General features: G+C 50.6%; 1 protein-coding gene and 1 long non-coding RNA gene across 3 annotated transcripts in view; both read left to right on the forward strand.

Moving 5' to 3' along the window:
* Positions 1 to 19,971, forward strand: part of LOC135981608 (uncharacterized) — a 278,320-nt gene that overhangs the window by 158,238 nt on the left and 100,111 nt on the right. The gene's annotated exons all lie outside the window — the stretch shown is intronic.
* Positions 8,463 to 19,971, forward strand: part of LOC101936295 (serpin B4-like) — a 30,884-nt gene continuing 19,375 nt past the window's right edge. The window contains exon 1 of one of the 2 annotated variants that reach the window (XM_065584849.1): positions 8,463 to 8,821. In XM_065584849.1, coding sequence (XP_065440921.1) covers positions 8,681 to 8,821 — 141 coding nt within the window. In that variant the 5' untranslated portion in view covers positions 8,463 to 8,680. The remainder of the gene's footprint in view (positions 8,822 to 19,971) is intronic. The other variant, XM_024102826.2, reaches the window with a different exon arrangement.

Consider the following 19,971-nt stretch of genomic DNA (forward strand, 5'->3'; position numbering starts at 1 on the left):
GGCTTGGGGCCCCCAATATATACTTGTTGTTTTGGACTATGCTACTCGCTACCCAGAAGCCATCCCTCTGTGGAACACGGCCACTAAAACTATAGCCAAAGAGCTGGTGGGGATCTTTGCCCGAATGGGGCTACCGAAGGAGATATTAACCTACCAAGAAACCCCATTTATGTTGAAGCTAATGAAGGACCTCTGTACGTTGCTCTCTATATATACCCTGAGAACTTCAGTCTACCATCTGCAGACTGATGGGTTGGTAGAAAGGTTTAACCGAACCCTCAAGGCTATGATAAGGAAGGTGGTAAGTTGGGATGGGAAGGTTTGGGACACCCTACTACCCTACCTTATGTTCGCTATCTGGGAGGTACCACAGGGTTCAACTGGGTTTTCCCCCTTCGAGTTATTATATGGGTGTCACCCCTGTGGCATACTAGATATCGCCAAAGAGATCTGGGAAGAGGAACCCAATGAGGGGAGAAATATAATAGAGCATGTAATGCAGATGCGCGACTGGATAGCCCGGGTTACCCCTATTGTACAGGAACATTTGGAGAAGGCACAGGAGGCCCAGCGAACCCATTACAATCGCTAGGCAAAAGTGCGACAGTTCCAACCAGGGGATCGGGTTATGGTGTTGGACCCACGGCAGAAAGCAAGCTTCTGGCCCAATGGCAGGGGCCCTAAGAGGTGGTTGAACCCATGGGGGAAGTAACCTACAAGGTGCGGCAGCCAGGACGCAGAAAACAAGAACAGATTTATCACATTAACTTTCTGAAACCCTGGCATGCACAAGAGGCATGCACAACAGTCCAAAAAGACCTAACCCAGGAAAACAAGCCTTCCAAACAGGTGAGAGTGTATCCCGATTTAACACCAGACCAGAAGAATGAGGTGTCTGAGATGATCTTCCGGAACCAAGATGTGTTCTCGACAAAACCGGGTCCAACAACCGAGACATATCACCACATCGTCATGAACCCTGGGGGCAGAGTAACAATGAGGCCCTACTCGGATGCCAGCGGCAAAAAGAGGAAATAAAAGCAGAAGTAAAAAAAATGCTGGAGTTGGGGATCATCGAAGAATCCCACAGTCAGTGGTCCAGCCCAATCGTGCTGGTGCCCAAACCTGATGGCACCACAAGATTTTGCAAAGACTTCCGGTGACTAAACGAAGTATCCCAGTTCGACACATACCCCATACCTTGCATAGATGAGCTAGTGGACCGTCTGGGTAATGCCCAGTACTTGACTACTCTAGACTTGACAAAGGGGTACTGGCAGATTCCCCTTGCAGAAGACGCAAAGGAAAAGACTGCATTCTCTACACCAGAGGGTCTTTTTCAATATACTGTCCTCCCTTTTGGACTACATGGGGCCCCAGCTACCTTCCAGCGCCTCATGGACAAGCTATTACACCTGCATAACGGTTATGCTGCTGCCTACTTGGACGATGTGGTCATTCATACCCTAGACTGGGAAACCCACCTGGAGAAGGTGGAGGCAGTCCTCGATACCTTCAGGCGAGCTGGCCTTACAGCAAACCCTGCCTAGTGCGCTGTAGGGTTTACAGAGGCCAAATATCTTGGCTACATTGTGGGAAAAGGTCTGGTAAAACCCCAAGTGAACAAGTTAGAGGCCATCCAAAATTGGCCCCAACCAAGTCGCAAGAAACAAGTCCAGGCATTCCTAGGTGTGGTAAGGTTTTACCGACTATTTATCCCCCACTTTGCCACAAGGGCAAGCTCCCTGAAAGACCTAGTGAAAGCCCGTGGACCTGATCTGGTGAGATGGTCTGACGTAGCAGAGGAAGCATTCACAGACCTACGGACTGCCCTCTGCAGTAACCCCGTACTGATAGCCCCTGATTTCACCAAGGAGTTTATCCTGCAGACGGATGCATCGGAAGTAGGGTTGGGGGCCGTTCTATCACAGATGGTCGGGGAGTAGGAACACCCAATTCTATACCTCAGTTGGAAACTCCTTCCAAGGGAACAAAAATATGCAGTGGTGGAGAGAGAATGCCTCGCTGTAAAATGGGCCATGGAAACATTGCGCTACTACCTGCTCAGGCGCAGAATTGTCCTCGTGACCGACCATGCCCCTCTTCAATGGATGCAGCGGAACAAGGAGAAGAACACAAGGGTGACCAGATGGTTCTTATCCCTCCAACCTTTCCAGTTCCATCTGCAACACAGAGCAGGGGGCCGTCATGGCAACGCCGATGGCTTGTCACGTGTGCACTGTCTGGCATCCCAAGCTGCCCAACCCCTTGGCGTTGAGCAGGGGGGGAGGGATATGTGACAGACCCAGACCAGTGGGGTACAGGAGTCTGGTAGAGGGCAAATATACTGGTCACTGGATGAGTAGTTTTCTGTTCCCTGAGTGACCAGAGCACGGGCTGCACTAGAGTAATCAGGAACCTGCTAGAACCAGTTAAGGCAGGTCGGCTAATTAGGACACCTGGAGCCAATTAAGAGGAAGCTGCTAGAATCAATTAAGGCAGGCTAATCGGGGCACCTGGATTTTAAAAAGGAGCTCACTTCAGTTTGTGGTGGGAGTGTGAGGAACTGGGAGCAAGAGGCGCAAGGAGCTGAGAGTGAGAGGGTGTGCTGCTGGAGGACTGAGGAGCACAAATGTTATCAGACACCAGGAGGAAGGTCCTGTGGTGAGAATAAGGAAGGTGTTTGGAGGAGGCCATGGGGAAGTAGCCTAGGGAGTTGTAGCTGTCATGCAGCTGTTACAGGAGGCACTATAGACGGCTGCAGTCCACAGGGCCCTGGGCTGGAACCCGGAGTAGAGGGCGGGCCCGGGTTCCCCCCAAGCCTCCCAATTGACCTGGACTGTGGGTTCTTCCAGAGGGGAAGGACTCTGGGCTGTTCCCCAACCCACATGGTGAATCTCTGAGACAAGAAAATCCGCCAATAAGTGCAGGACCCACCAAGATAGTGGAGGAACTTTGTCACACAATGTAAATAAACGCTATAAGCCATTAAGTGACTTTCACTTCATTGTTACAGCAACGGCTGCTAGGAACAGACCCCCACCCTCTGTGATTAAAGGACCGGGAGTCTCAAATGAATTAGCACACACCCCGAAAGTGGTGGAGACAGTTAGTTAAGATATGGAATGTATGTTGATGAATGCTTGATGTACGTGAATGGTTAGAGAGGTTTCAGGCGAGAAAGGGAGTATTCATCGGCCAAAGAATGTGTCAAGTAGAACCACCAGACAACCCCAGGAGGGTAAACTGGGATCCACCCCATCACCTGGAAGGAGAAAAAAACACAAACTTTGAACAGTGTGGAGCCATCAGGAATGTGCCCAGGAATGTGCCATCCACTGATTGAGTCAGCAACAGCAGGATGAAACTGCTCCCATAGACTAACATAGGAATTAATTCCTATAAAAATGGACTCTCAAGACTGAGGACTTTGAGTCTCTGGTTCTGCTGCCAACCTCCAGGAACATCAGGTGCATCTGACACAGACTCGGCTCCATCCTCATGACCAAGATACCTGGTGTGATTGGTGTCGGTAGGTCCACCTACCCACTATCGGGTGGTGGGGAGCTATGAAGTCACTGGCCGGCCTGGGTCACGCCTCTGCCACTGGGGAATTAGCGGTGGGAACAGCACCAGACAGCGTGTGTAGCGCGCCCCTCAGGCAGGGGAGCACCGGCAAAGGTCCGTAGCGCACCCCTCAGGCAGGGGAGCGCCGGCAAAGGTCCGTAGCGCGCCCCTCAGGCAGGGGAGCGCTGTCGGAGTTATGGTCCCGGCGTGGGTCGGCCGGGTAGGGGAACGCAGGCCCATCCTACACCATTGCGTTCCAGCCCAGGGCCCTGACAGTGGACAAAACGAGGGTCCCGCCACTGGGTCAGCGGGGTCCTTCTGCTCTATAGACTCACCACGGTGTAGCTCTGTCCCTGGGCTACTTCCTACCCGATTGCTCATCCGAATCCCTCTGGTCCCACCAGTTCGTTGGGGTAGTCAGCTGTTGGCAGCTCCAGCTCCCCCTCTGGCTCAAGCTCCTCCCAGTCCCCAGCTGCTGGCAGCTCCAGCTCCCCTTCCGGCTCCTCCAGTCCCTCTGGGTACTTGGCAGCGGGCAGTCCTGGCAGCCCCAATCCTTCCTCCAGGTGAGGTTTCCACTGGTCCAGGGCCTCCCCTGGCATGACAGCAGGGTCTTAAGGGAGCAGCCCACAGTCTGCATCTGCCTCCCTCCCTGGTGCTGCCCTGACTGAGCTAAGGGCCCCGCCCTTTATACTTCCTGTTCCACCCCTCCCCTTCTGGGGGGGTGGAGTGAGCTTGGCCTGGCCCCACCCACTCAGGCTGAAAGAGCGGCTCTTTACCCTCAGGTTTGGAGCCCGCCCACTTCCCGGTTCACCAATATCGGCTCCTTACACCTGGCCAGTAACTTGGCATGAGCAACTTCTAGGCTGGTAACTATAACACCTATACAAAACTTAAATAAATAATTGTGTAAATAAATATATATATATATATATATGTGTGTGTGTGTGTGTGTGTGTGTGTGTATAAGGAATAAGTAGTAATAGGAATAAGTAGTCAAACAACGTTGTTTACTTTTATCTTTTGCTTTATCATTATATTTACAATAAATGTGGCATCTTTGCCTTATCCCTCTTAATAAGATCCTACTGGTTTTTATTCTATTGGTATAACATTTTGGTGGAGAATTGCAAAAGGGGGAATATTGGTAAAAAAAGCCTCAGGTATTGTAAATATTGGTGTGCACACAGCCGGCTCTATAGAGAGCGGTTCTATTTTTGGTTAACCAAAGCCTACTGACCTCCGGAGGGTAGAGGCTTCATAAAAGAGCTCATAGAAACTTTAAGCTACAATTAATCTTATCCAAAGTGTTCACTGAGAAATCAGGGGTAACAAGAGCCTATAGGGCAAGGTAAAGCTGCTCGCTAAACAAGACCAGGAGTAGCAGGATAAGATAATTTAGGCTGTGTCACTCGCTGCAAGGGTTCAGGGGCGACAAAGGAAACTATACACATGTTAAAAATGTTTAAAAAAAGACAAGGGAGAACAGTCTCAGAGGGAGAAATGAAGTTTGAAGGAGCTCCAAACTCACCTTTTGTAAAAGAAATAACACCCTTTAAACAAATCCTTCAGAGATATGGGCACAGTCCTTGGACTGAACAAGCCCTTGCAGATGCTTGCTCTATTTCAGATCTAGAGGATAGATTGGCCCAATATATCCTCATATGTAAACCCCCAAATGCAGCAAAAAGAGATGCTGCAGGGATCTGGCTGCTGTGGGAGGCTTGTAATGACAGCTACCTCCGCCTAACAGCCTGTAAAGAGGAGAAAATATCTCTAAAAGAAAAACTATCCCAATTGAAAAAAGGGGTAGAAAATTAAAAAGTAATGGCAACAAATTCCCACAATCAAATAAAAATGATAAAACACGTCTTACAGGAAAGTAAAAGTAATGAAAGATTCCTGACGGACCAGGTAACAGCCTATAAAAACATAGAAAAAGAAAATCAGGCTTTAATCAAAGAAAACCAGATCCTGCAAGGCATGGTTAAGAAATTAACATTAGAACTGGGCAAAGCCCCGGAAAACCATAATCACTGCGATTCTATTATTAAACAGTTGAAACAAAAATTAGGTTTTGCTACCCACCAAGTAGCGGCTGTCAAATCAGGAAAATGGAACCCTAACAACTGTCAAATTCTAGCAGATTGGGAAGCAGAAATTTGGGACCCCCGAGAAGTCCGAGAGGTAGACATTTGGGATAACCCACAGAAGGGTCCTGTAGCCCTGGTGGCAGCTTTAGAACGGCGCACTATAACTACCCCCAGAGCAGATGCTCAGGGTGGGGGTAACGAACAAATAACAACTATCCCGGTGTCAGCAGCCAACCTAAAGGCAATGGCTGATCACCTAGGTATATTGAACAGGGAATCCTTCTCCCGATGGTGTACCGATGCCTTCCTATTAACCGGGAGAGAGGCACTGACCACTACAAAACTCTACCGGCTTATGGGGATATGTGTGGCTCCAGACATAAGAGCTACCCTGGACCACATTAGAATAACTGAGCCCGCCAACGAATAATCTCTAATGGCAATGTTCGGGAAACAAAGAGGTAGGAGAAACTTCATAGCCCAAGCTGTAGCTTCCACCCAGGGCCCCAATGAGGACCCGGAAAACTACCTCACCCGGTGGGCATTAATACAAGTAATGTCCGCTCTGGCAACAGTGACTGGTGTTAGCAATCTATACGCACTACCTTTCTCAGTCTCGGCTCTGAGAGACTGTGCTGCATGACTGTTACCATATTATTCAGGGAAACTTGCGGTTTGGCAGCACGGGCACCCCGCAAGGCTAGAAGAATTAAGGGGAATAGTACAACAAATTACCACACATGCAGGACCTAAACCCCAAATAAAAAAGGAAAGGGTTACATATGTAGCGGCAATGGAGCCGACAGTCACTTTCTCAAACGAAAGTGGAACCAAGGGATTTGCAGGATCCCACGGAAGACACTCAAGGGGAAAATTCAGGGGACAGGGAGATACTCAGTTCAGGGGTCGGCTATATCCAGACCCTCAAAAGTCTCAGTCAGCCGACGGGGCTAAACAGCTAGAAAGACCCACCTCTGATGTGTGCCGCATGGCGTGGAAGTTATTATTACAGCTGGGAGGGGATAGAGAAAAATGGGATAGAGCCCCCATGTCTGATATTATGAAGGAATTTCTCAGACTGCAGGGCCAGAGAGGAAATGTTTCGGGGGTAACAACCCCAAGTGCTCCCCTGATGGACTGCCACCCCCCCCTTCAAATGATCAGGAATATTACTAGGGAAGCCCACTGGACGTAGAACCCCCACTTGGCATAGGAGCCCAACAGTGGAGGTTTATAGGGGAATTGACATGGGATCCAGGAGGAAGACCCTATATCTACGTCCAGCAGGGAAATCAAGCTCCTATGCTGGCTCTAATTGATACCGGAGCTTCGGTCTCTCTAATCAAAACCGCTCCACAAACAGGGACCAGAGGGCAAATCATTATGCTTCAGTCTTTTCAGGGAAAACCTAGCCCAGGACAAGAATGGGTGCAGGTACCATTCTCTGGATTCCACACCACCAGGAACCTGGATTCAGACAAAGCATATGACCGATGCCGTGATTCTGGGCACGGACTGGCTGTTTAAAAATAACATTATTATTGATCTCCCCAGAAGTGCTCTATGGAGACTTGAAACCCTTCCATCGTATCTCCCTACAGCAAGCCGTAACAATTTTATCACTGCCAAAAGTGATAAGCTCGTCACTGCCGTCACCACAGAGCAGCAGGAAAAATGGCGTTCAAAGTTCCCCACAATCTGGACCCATAAGAAAACAGATTGTGATAAAATTAACGCTTGTGTTAAAATTGTAGGTGAACTGGTGTCCCCACAGAAGCAATATCAGTATCCCAGGAAAGCAGAGACACAGCTCGTCCAAATCATTCAGGACCTGGAAGAGCAGGGAGTGATTAGAAAAACTAACTTCCCTTTTAACTCCCCTGTCTGGCCAGTCATGAAGGCAGACGGGCAATCCTGGAGACTAACCATTGATTATAGGAGAATCAACAAAGGAAGTATACCCCTGGCCCCCATCGTGGCAGATATGACACAAGTCATCCAAAAGGTGCATCCAGGTATTTTTCAGTTATATATCTGTGTAGTAGTTCCGGGGTGGGGCTCGTCCTTCCCAGCCGCCCCGCTACAAAGCTAATAACAGTTTAAAGCTCAGGCCCTTATGCAGGGAGTGAGCACACAAGTAACAGTTCAGAGCTCAGGCCCTTATGCAGGGAGTGAGGTAAAGTCTATAGCAGCCCAGGCCCTAGATCAGGGCAGGGCAGCAAACAAATAGTCTGGCAGAGGCCCAGGCCCTTAAGCAGGGGCTGGGTCAGTTTGAGATAGCCCAGGCCCTTAGGCAAGGAGGAGGAGAGACTGCCACCCGGCATGGGGTGGCAGCGGGGAACACAGGCCAACCCACTCCACTGTGTTCCAGCCCGGGGCCCTATCCGCAGCAGTCCATCTGCCGCGCGGTCAGTGGGGATCCTGACCGCAACACACTGACATGGGTTCGGGGTCTGCTTTCCCCGGGCCACTTCCCATCTCCTCCTCCATGGGTACCTGTCCATCCTGAGTCTCGTCTGCCGTGTCCCAGATCATGGGCTCCTCCGGGCTCCGAGCACCGGGTAGGTTTGTCGCTTCCTCCGGACCCTTGGCGGGGGGAAGCTCAGGCCGCTCCTCAGGATACCGGGCTCTCGGCAGGCTCAGACAGTCTGCCTCTGGATACCGGGCTCTCGGCAGGCTCAGGCCCGCGGGAGCTCGGGCACCAGCGTCTGTCCTCTCCCACTGCCAGCCAGCTACTGAGCGCTGTGGCTTGGCCTTTATACTTCCTGTCCCGCCCCTTGACTTCCGGGGGGTGGAGACAGGCGGCGGTGGCTCCGCCCCCTCTGGAGGCTGTTCTGGGTCATCCCTCACAGGTGCGGCTGGGAGCCAGGCCGCCCCACTACAATCTGGCTAACTGTTTCTTTGCCATCCCATTACATTCTGATTCACAGGACTGGTTTGCCTTCACCACAGAGACCAGCAGTACACATTTCAGCGCCTACCCCAAGGATTCCAAGACTATCGCCCACAGCCATGGGGTAGATATGCTGGACCAGTTAAGTCCCTCTGACCGACCACTCGTCTTTTCCTATGTGGATGATATTTTGGTTTTTGGCCAACTCGAGGCACAGGTGCAAAGACTTACAGAGGACGTCCTTGCATTGATCCAGGACACCGGCTTCAAGGTAAGACTGGAAAAAGCACAATTGGTGCAAACCCAGGTCGTCTACCTAGGTATTCTCATTGGCCAGGAGGGAAGGCAGGTAGAGCAAAGGAAGATACGGGCTTTAATTGAAATGCCAGCCCCTACCGATGTGCACTCCTTAAGGGTTTTGCTGGCCGGATTTAACTTTCTACGACCCCATATCTATAAATAAGCAGAGATCACGCTTCCTTTATGGAAACTGCTAAAAAAGAAAATGCATTGGGAATGGGGTCCAGAGCAGGAAAATGCTTTAAATATCCTGAAGCAAAAAGCCCTGGTAGCCCCTGCTTTATGCTTCCCAGATGAATCTAAACCATTTGTCATCCGGGTAGCAGCTTATGAATCTAAAAAACTACAGGAAGCTGAACTAAATTTTGACCCCTGTGAATGTGAATGCCTGACAGCTGTATGGGCAGTTCAGTCTTTCGAGCCACTTACCGGCAATGCCCCAATTACTATACAAAGCACACATACGCCTCTAAAATACATCCTATCTGGAAAACTAATAGGAGGCAGGGTGTCCAACACCTGAATGGCACAATGGACTCTAACACTGGTAAACAGAGGAGTCCGGGCTGATACAGTATCCATACCTGACCTGCTGACACATGCTCTTATTGAAAAGAGGACTAAGCATGTATGTCTAGTCACACTAGAACAGAGGATAGCACAAGCCCAAGCACCCCCCCTGGAAGAATTGGATACCGTGGGTCAGGAGAGACATATTTGGTTCACCAATGGCAGTTCCATGGTGGTGCATGGTAAAAAGAGAATCAGATATGCAGCCATCAATTTAGAAGAGGAGGTACAAAAGGGGTATTTGACTCATGGCTCAGCACAACATGCTGAACTCCATACCAAGTCCTAAAACAATATAAAACAGAGAACTGCCCCAAGACTGTATATATCTATGCTGACAGCAATTACTGTGTAAATGGGGTGCAATATTGGATGTTTGATTGGCAGAGGAACAATTGGAAAGCCGCAGATGGGAAAGAGATAGCATATATAGATGAATGGAGATGGATTTATGCCTGGGTTACCTCTCATCCCAACCAGCTTAAAATCAAACATGTCAAGGCACATGGAAAAGGCTCTGCAGCTGAAACAGTATGGAATAACCGTGCTGATGCCATAGCCAGAGATTATGAAGGCATAGCAGTGGTGACCCGAAGGCAGGAAAAAAGGTATTAGAAGCAGTCCGCATCCCAGGAAGAATTAAAAGACAGGAATAGGTGAACATAGCTCATCAGTTCATGCATGAAAAAGTGGAAGGGACGCTGGGAAGGTTAAAGCAAGTGGCAGAATGGAAGGGGATGAGAGATGATGTGGATACCTGGGTCAGGAATTGTATACTGTGTGCCAAAGATAAAGCTCGTCCTCCACACCAGCCTCAGATGGTACATCAGAGAAGGCTGGGACCCTGGCATAGAATCCAAATTGACTTCATTGATAAATTGCCAAGGAGTAAAGAAGAATTTCGATATCGACTTGTAATCATAGATTCCTTTTCAGGTTGGGTGGAAACTTTCCCTACTAGAAACAATAGCGCCCGCACAGCCACTAAGAAACTATTCTCTAAAGTGGTTTGCAGATATGGGACGCCTGAGATTATTGACTCAGACAACGGAGGATCCTTTGTGGGAGACATATTTACTCTACTGCTTAAAGCATTAGGGGTTTCACACAAACTCCATGTCCCATACAGACCGCAGTCTTCAGGACAAGTAGAGAGGATGAACCGCACTATTAAAAAAGCCCTTAGGAAAGTTAAACACCGGTAAAAGCTGGCCAGAAATACTGCTGCTAATATTAGCAGCCATTCGCAGCAGTAACAGGCTGAGAACTAAGATCCAGCCATACCAGATCCTCTTCGGACAGACAATGAGGTTGGTCATCAACCCAAAACAAATGGCAGACACAGAGACAAACAATCCGCTTGCAACTCATAAGCACTAGCAGTGGTTAAAACAGTTGCAGGAAGACAAAGCCACCCTGCAGCATAGAATAAGCCAAGCCATTGAGCTCATAAATACAAAAATGAATCAAAATAAGAATGGGGATTCCCTACTGTGAAAACCAGGGGATCAGGTAATGTATTTGAAGTTGGGCAAAAGGGATCACACACTGGAGTCAAAATGGACCGGTCCCCACTCCATAGTTGATCGCCTCAGCCCTCTCATTTACCGCATAAACAAAAATGGTAAATTAAAGTGGGTTCACGTTTCACAAATGAAGTTGTTTGCATAAACTAATTTTATTCTGTTGCAACTATATTTCCAAATACAACACCCCAATAGCATTCACGAACCAGGACCCGTGAACACGGTGTATCTTTATCCCTGCAGAACTATTGGGCACGAAACGCGGTTGCTGAGCCCGCCGGTTTTAATCCTATCTCCACTTTATTTTTTTATTAATTATTATTATTAGTATTATTTTTTAAGGGCAGTGGGAAACCAAACAAAACAATGACTCCAGCGAAATGGAACACAAAGCAGCAGCAGTTCTTGGTCTGAATCACAACATTCGCCCTAATCCCGATAATAAAAATGCTACCTATCTCCAAAGAACACACTCACCTGGGCACACCCACGCCAAACCCAAACAAAGCTATCCATGCTCCAGTATACCTGGGACAAGGTAAAACAATCCTCACTGCACTACTAATACACAACAATTCACACATACACAACATACCATGGACCCCAACACACCCACCAAATATACACCTAAAATGGGTCAATTTAAAAACTAATCTAACAATAACACCTTTAGGGGAAACTCATGTATATGTTGGGGAAGGGAAACTGGGACTACAAGCAAACATCTCGGTCCCCGTAGGACGGGAAAAACATTAAATGGTGGGGGTGCGAACAGAAGGGTATGCAGGAGATACCACGATGCTTTCAGACTACCCCTCGCTCCTCTATGTATGGGATGGGTTCATAACATCAGAAACCCTTATAACAGTAATCATAGTCTACTGCCCAAACCATGCACATACAATACTATTCCCTAATGGGTGTAATTAAACATGAAAAAAAACCAACCATGTGTTTATAAGAAACACCCCGTTAAAAATGGCAAAACCAGCTTTATTTAAAATCCAGACTGCTCCGGTAAAAGTTTTAGTAAGCCCCCTGTTGGTAAAAGTAAAAATTAACATGAACTAAACAAAATTAAATGTCTCAAAAGTAAAACCGAAGTGCAAGTCTTTTCCCCTCCCTATACTGCAAGCCTGGATAAGAACACACAAACTGTTCCCCACCCCAGATACACCACATCCCAGAACTAAAAAAGATATTATGAATACTATGCTAGGTAAATTTAAAGCAGGAGCGAAACTTGAAAACTCAGTAAACTTAAAAACTATTAAAAATAAATTAAGCTCCCTAGCTCAACTACAGAACAGCCTAATACAAAAACAAGTACATGCAAATGTAAACTTAGTCCAAATTGGCCTGGGTAACCTAAAAGCCAAATGAAATCTGTGGCAATGGCTAAATACTACCACTTGGTTACTTCATAAAAAAAATCTAAAAATTGAAAACCAAATGGCTATAGCTATGGGATGCTCTAAAATGCAAATACTTGCCCTATCTACTTTAAAACACAAAATGTTTTGGAACAGAGGGTCCTGTGGCACCTTTGAGACTAACAGGAGTACTGGGAGCATAAGCTTTCGTGGGTAAGAACCTCACTTCTTCAGATGCAAGTGACTTGCATCTGAAGAAGTGAGGTTCTTACCCACGAAAGCTTATGCTCCCAGTACTCCTGTTAGTCTCAAAGGTGCCACAGGACCCTCTGTTGCTTTTTACAGATTCAGACTAACACGGCTACCCCTCTGATACTGGAAAATGTTTTGGGTAATTTCGGGTAATATTAAGGTTTTAATGCATTTGTTAAAACAAAGGAAAAGATTTCTGTTTGATATTTACCAATATAACTGAATGCAGTATGTTTCCAGCACTGTAAAACCAAACTGCTTAATTAAAAAAATAATTGTAAAAATAGCACATCAACAGTCTCTGGAGGCAAAGGTATGGAAGGTTAGCCCACTCCCCATATTACACATGGGATCATTCTGGCTGCCTCGAACCTCAAGCCAGTGGGCCTCGGAAGAAGGAAAACTATTGAACACTAAAGGTTGTACTGAATAAACTCCTCAAAAGTAGGTATGCCTCACCTTACTTGTTGCCCCATAGCCTTGTAGTAAAAATGTTTCATTGAAATCATGTATGTAAATTAAATTAAATAATGACACCAAAGTATTGTACAATAAACAATACATATGTATCCACTCGTGGAAGAAAGTATTTTGGAAAAATGAAAGTGTTAGCAGCCCCCCAGTAAATAAATGTAAATGCAATGTCAGTACTGTTTTTACTAAAAATCACACTTACTATTTACCGTGGCCAAAAAAGTCCCAGCTAACACTAACAGCTAAGCTGGCCAACTTCTCAATTAACCTTGAAATTAAGTTGCAAGACCTTATTGATAGCCTCATTAAAAGCAAAAAAGTAACCAAATTTTTAAAGAATGTGTCAAGTAGAACCACCAGACAACCCCCGGAGGGTAAACTGGGATTCACCCCATCACCTAGAAGGATAAAAAACACAAACTTTGAACAGTGTGGAGCCACCAGAAATGTGCCCAGGAATGTGCCATCCGCTGATTGAGTCAGCAACAGCAGGATGAAACTGCTCCCCATTGACTAACATAGGAATTAATTCCTATAAAAATGGACTCTCAAGACTGAGGACTTTGAGTCTCTGGTTCTGCTGCCAACCTCCAGGAGCATCAGGTGCATCTGACACAGACTCGGCTCCATCCTCATGACCAAGATACCCGGCCAGTAACTTGGCATGAGCAACTTCTAGGCTGGTAACTATAACATCTATACAAAACTTAAATAAATAATTGTGTATATATATACATATATGTGTGTATAAGGAATAAGTAGTAATAGGAATAAGTAGTCACACAACGTTGTTTACTTTTATCTTTTGCTTTATCATTATATTTACAATAAATGTGGCATCTTTGCCTTGTCCCTCTTAATAAGATTCTGCTGGTTTTTATTCTATTGGTATAACACAGCTACCTGCTGTAGGTGGTCCTCCGAATGGCGGCTGTAAACAACCACATCATTGAGGTAGGCTGCAGTGTAGTCTCAGTGGGGTTGGAGGAGGCAGTCCATCAGCCATTGAAACATTGCCGGGGCCCCTTGGAGGCCAAAGGGTATCCAAGGAAACTGATAAAGGCCCGGGGGGGTGGCAAATGCAGTTTTCTTCCTGGAGGCAGGGTCAAGGGGGATCTGCCAGTATCCTTTGCTTAGATCAAGGGTGGTGATGAAGCGGACCTTGCCCAACCGGCCCAGCAGTTCATCTACCCGGGGCATTGGATATGCATTGAATTTTGAAATGGCATTGACTCATCGGAGGTCGATGCAGAATCGTCATGTGCCATCGGGCTTGGGTATCAGCACTACCGGGCTGCGCCATTCGCTCTGTGATGGTTTGATGACTCCCAAGTCCAGCATGGCCTATACTACTTCTTCAATGACTTGCAGCATGCGGTACGGCAAGGGCCTGGTCGATTCCTGGATCTCCACCCCAGGCTCTGTCTGAATGGTAGGCTAAACTAGGGTCATGTATCCCGGTTGAATGGTGAAAGTTCGCGGGAACTCCTGCAGGAGGCACTGGGTCTTGCGTTGCTCTTCGGTAAGTGCCTCCCCGAGCTGGGGTCCTGTGGGGTCTTCAGTTAGAGGTACACGGAGGCCCAGCTCAGGCGCCAGTGGGTAAGGGAATTAACAGACCTTCTCGCTCTCGCCAGGGTTTAGGAGGTTGACGTGGCACCATTGAGTTTTCTTGTGCAGGTTGGGCTGGTTGATCTCATAAGTGACGGGCCCGACCTTTTGGGCCACCTCATAAGGCCCTTGCCAACGGGCCAGCAGCTTTGACTTGCTTGAGGGCAGGAGTGGAACCTGATCACCGGGTTGGAAGTCACAGGTCCATGCGTCCCGGTTGTAGGTCTGGGCCTGAGCTTCTTGTGCGGCCTTCAAATATTCCTGAGCCAAGGCCCTGGCCTGAGTGAGGTGTTCCTGGAGCTGGAGGACATATTTCAAGAGAGGGGAGGGATGGCTCAGTGGTTTGAGCATTGGCCTGCTAAACCCAGGGTTGTGAGTTCAATCGTTGAGGGGGCCACTTAGGAATCTGGGGCAAAATCAGTACTTGGTCCTGCTAGTGAAGGCAGGGGGCAGGACTCAATGACCTTTCAAGGTCCCTTCCAGTTCTAGTAGATAGGATATCTCCATTAATTAAAAAAAAAAAAAAAAAAAGAGGCCCTGGGTTGGCAATGGGGCTTGCTCCCAAGTTTCACACATTAGTTCCAGCAGTCCCCGCGGGTGGCGACCATATAGCAGATCAAAGGGGGAAATCTTTGGAGAGGACTAGGGCACCTCCTGGATCGCCAGGGGCAGGAGCAGCTGGTCCCAGCAGCATAGTTCGTCTGGGGGGAACTTGCGTAACATGTCCTTCAGGGTGCAGTTAAACTGTTCGACCAAGCCGTCGGTTTGGGGCTGGTAGATCAAGGTGCGCAATTGCTTGATCCCCAGGAGCTCACATACCTGTCATAGCAGGCGAGAAGTAAAGTTGATACCCTGGTCCGTGAGAATCTCCCAGGGCAGCCCTACACGAGCTAAGACCTTCATGAGCTCATCCGCGATGGTTCAGGCAGAGAGGCTTCGGAGTGGTACTGCCTCTGGGAAATGGGTAGCATAATCCACCATGATCAAGACGTACTGAAACCCGGCAATGTTTTTTGGGAGGGGGTCCACCAGGTCCAAGGTCACACGCTCGAATGGTGTTTTGATTATGGGCATGGGGACCAGCCGGGCCTTGGGTGTCTGCAGGGGGTGGGGGGCGGGGAATCTAGCTGGCATTCTGGAGAGGACTTACAGTTTCCTCACCACGTCCTGATGCATGCCGGGCCAGAAGAAGCACGTCAGTATCCGGGCTAGAGTCTTCTCATGGATCAAGTGTCCCGCTGCAGGGATGTCGTGGTGGAGTTTTATTACCGCTCGCCGGTGACGTCGGGGCACGAGTAGTTGGGTCTGGGGTTCTCCCGTGCACGGGACCCGTTGTACCCAATAGAGACAATCCTGATGCAGTTCTAAGTTTGGCCACTGCATTGCCCGATGCGGGTCAACTACGGCCCCATCGACCGCAGCCGGATGCTCGTAAGCGTGACTGAGGGTGGAGTCTGCCCTTTGGTCACAGCAAAAATTGATGTGAAGCAGGGGTTCAGCAGCAGCTCCCGGAGGGGAGTCTTTGGGTTCTTCTCCCTGCCCATTAGGGTCTGGTGCCTCCCCCCCTTCTGACTGGGCCTCAGAGAGGCCTCCTTCCAGTACTGAGGCGACCACGGGACTCTCCTCAGTGTTTGAGCGGAGGACATCTGGGAAGTCTGGCCAGTCCTGCCCCAGGATCACTGGGTACGCGAGTCAAGGGGCCAGGCCAACCACCGGCTGAGTGACCCCATCCACAGTCAGCCAGACTTGGGCATTGGGGTAGGGTCGTACGTCACCATGAATGCACTGTAGATGGATCATCCCCAGGTGTGGGTCGGCCAGGAGGCCTAGGCTTTGACAAACCAGCATCTGGCCACAGCCTGAATCAATTAGGGCCAAGTTTGGGCAATCCCCGACAACCACTGGCACCGTAATCTGTGGGCGTTGGGCACGGGCCTCTCCTGTGCAAACCTGGCTGAAGCTGCAATCCATCTCGGTGCAGTCCCACTGTAAATGGCCATATTTCCTGCAGGAAAAACAGGGTCCGAGGTCCGAGCATCCAGGCTGGGGCAGTGTTCCCACCAGGCCCCTGGGAGGGCTTTGGTTGGTCCCTCGGATAACTGGTCAAGGTGCTGGGGCTTGTCGAACTGGGACCTTGGCAGGTCGGGGTCAGGGCTCCAGGCCCCGTGAAGGATTTCGTGGTTCGATCCAGGTGGCCCCGCCTTTTCTCTAGGTTAGGGCACTCTGGTCCTAGTGGGGCAGCTCGGATAGCTGGTCCCACCAGGGCTTCAGTGGCAAGGAACTCCTCCATCAGGGTGATTGCAGCAGCTAGCATCGCAGGCCAATGGCGCAGGACCCAGGCCCTCCCTCACGACGGGAGTATATGTACGAATTGCTCCAGAACAATTTGTTCAGTGAGCTCATCTGGGGTTCACCTTTCGGGCTGTAGACACCGCTTGCATGCTTCCCTCAGCTCCTGAGCTACCAGCCGGTGTCAGGCACCCATAGGGTAGACCAGGCTCCGGAACCGCTGTCGGAAGGTCTCCGGGCTAACATCCCAGGCATCTAAGATTGCCGCCTTTACCTGGGTGTAGTCCCATTCTGCGTCCATGGACAGGCCCTGATATACGGCTTGGGTGGTCCCGGTCAGATACGGGGCCAAGAGGGTAGCCCATTTGTCTTGGGCCCAGCCTGCAACTAACACCACCCTTTCAAAAATCATAAGAAAGGCCTTTGGGTTTTTGTTGGGGCCCATCTTTGTCAACTGGATGGGAGGGGCTATGCTGGCTGGTCCAGTGGCCCCCGCAGGCTGGGGCTCTGCAGAACAGGGCAGCAGAGTCCCCAACTGCTGCAGGCATTGTTGCTGGTGGTCCCGGTTCTGGCATCCCAGCTCCAAGATCAGCTGTTGCTGTTGTGTCCCAAGCTGCTGGACCAGCTGCTGCTGCTGTTGGAGCTGGGCTGCCTGCTGCTGTTGTTGGCTTTTGGCCAAGAACTTAATAAGCTTATCCATGTCCATGGTCGCCTGGGCATGCTCCTCCTCAGATCCCTTCTCACAGGGATCGGGGGATCACTGCCCGCATTCTCCACCATGTGTAGAAGGGCTCAGCCGGGGCTTGTCCCTCCCCGGGTGGCGGGGAACCACACCGCCTCACTGCGTTCGTTCAGTTGGGTCGGGGAACTAGTCTAGCTGCGGGGTCTCACACCCCGGCAGCAATAGAGACACAACAAATGGTTACTCACTCCCGGTTGGCGGGCAGTAGCGAGTCCCACGCTCTGGTCCTCAGACAGGAGTTGAGCAGCTGCTATCTAACAAGCAGGCCCAGGCCCTGGGTCAGGGTGGGGCAGTAAAGAGTCAGTGGCTCAGGCTCTCAGGCAGGGGCTGAGCAAACAGGTAAACAGCAGGCCCAGGCTCCTGGCTCCAAAGGGCCTGCGAGAAGGGGAGACTGACACGCACCCACACGTTGGGTGGCAGGGGGGGACGCAGGCTCACCCACTCCACTGTGTCCCACCTCTTCCGCACCTACTCCCCCAAGCGCACCCCATCCCCGCTCCTTCCCCTCCCTTCCGAAGCTTCCTACATGCCATGAAACAGCTGTTTGCGGTGGGCGGGAGGCACTGGGAGGGAGGGGAAAGAGTTGGTCAATGGGGCGTCAGGCAGGTGAGAGGCACTGGGGGGTGGGTGGGTGGGAGCTTGGCTGCTGGTGGGTGCTGCTGCACAGCACCCGCAAATTTTTCTCTGTGGGTTCTTCAGCCCAGGTGCTGCTGCGGGGAGAAAGAGCTGCAGGGAGTCCTCTCTCCCCGCCATAGCCCTGGAGCACCCTCCTGCAACCCAAACGCCTCATCCCCGGCCCCAACCCAAAGCCCTCACCCCCTCCACCCCAACCCGCTGCCCCAGCCCTGAGCCCCTCATCCCTGGCCCCTCCCCAGAGCCTGCATCCCCAGCTGAAGCTCTCACACCCCTGCACCCCAACACTCTACCCCAGCCCTGAGCCCCCTCCTACGCTTCCCTCGGTCCCACCCCCACCACATGAATTTTGTTATATGCACCAATATGGAGATGATGTGTCACACATCACCTCCATATTGGTGCATATAACAAAATTCATTCCGACCAGGGCCAGCTGTAACTTTTTGGCCGCCCCAAGCGAACAAAAAGAGTGCCGCCCTCCATAGCACCGCCATAACACACACCCTCAGCACCGCGACAACACCCTCCCATGGAGCACCACGCCGCCGAACCCCCCCGCCAAACCCCCCAGCCCCCCGCGGAGCGCCGCACCACCGAACACTCCCCGCGGAGCGCCGCTGAACACAGGGCCGCCGAACTCCCTCGCCGAGCGCTGCCGAACCCCCCAGGCCCCCGCAGAGCGCCGCGCCGCCGAACCCACCAGCCCCCCACGGAGCGCCACACCTCCGAACACCCCCCCGCAGAGCGCCGCCGAACGCAGTGCCGCTGAACCCCCCCGCCGAGCGCTGCCGAACCCCCCAGCTCCCCGCAGAGCGCCACACCTCCGAACACCCCCCCGCGGAGCGCCGCCGAACGCAGTGGCGCTGAACCCCCCCGCCAAGCGCTGCCGAACCCCCCCAGTCCCCCGCGGAGCGCCGCTGAACCCCCCAGCCCCCCGCAGAGCGCCGCGCAGCTGAACACCCCCCCCCCACGGAGTGCAGCGCTGCTGAACCCCCCCGCCACCTGTTCCCACCTGGTAGAAGCCTGTGAACCCTTGAGACCATTAACGTATAATTAGGGTGATCATATTTCCCTGTGCTGAATACAGGACACCTGGTAAGATTACTCATAATCAATCAGAACGATGCAGTACAAACGTTCAAATTAACATCAAGTTGACTGAGCCCCCGTTAAAAAGAAATACTGTGTAGCTGAATTATTTTTATTTACGTTCTTATCTTTAAGATTTTAGGGTTCACACAGGGAGTTATGACAGACCCCCCCCCACACCCTCCTCCACACACAGACACAGGGAGAGGTGATACACACACACACACACTCCCGTACACTTCTCTCACAGGAGTATGTAACTGACCAACCTGACCCTCCCTGCCCGGCACTCTCCACCCTCCATGCCTGGCTGGGCCCTCAGGACAGACCTGCCTCTCCTGGTACCTGGTGCCACGTCTTCCCGAGACAACATGTGGGGGTGGGGCATGCAGGGTCACATGCCCCCCTCACCAGGGCCGGTGCAAGGATATTTTGCGCCCTAGGCGAAACTTCCACCTTGCGCCCCACTCCACCCCTTCCTAGCCCCGGAGCATCGCTTATTATAAACTTTCAAAAATGAATACTGCATAATGTGGCATTGTTCATTAGAATTAATACACGT

The sequence above is a fragment of the Chrysemys picta genome, chromosome 2 (assembly GCF_011386835.1).
Source record: "Chrysemys picta bellii isolate R12L10 chromosome 2, ASM1138683v2, whole genome shotgun sequence".
Taxonomy (NCBI): Eukaryota; Metazoa; Chordata; order Testudines; family Emydidae; genus Chrysemys; species Chrysemys picta.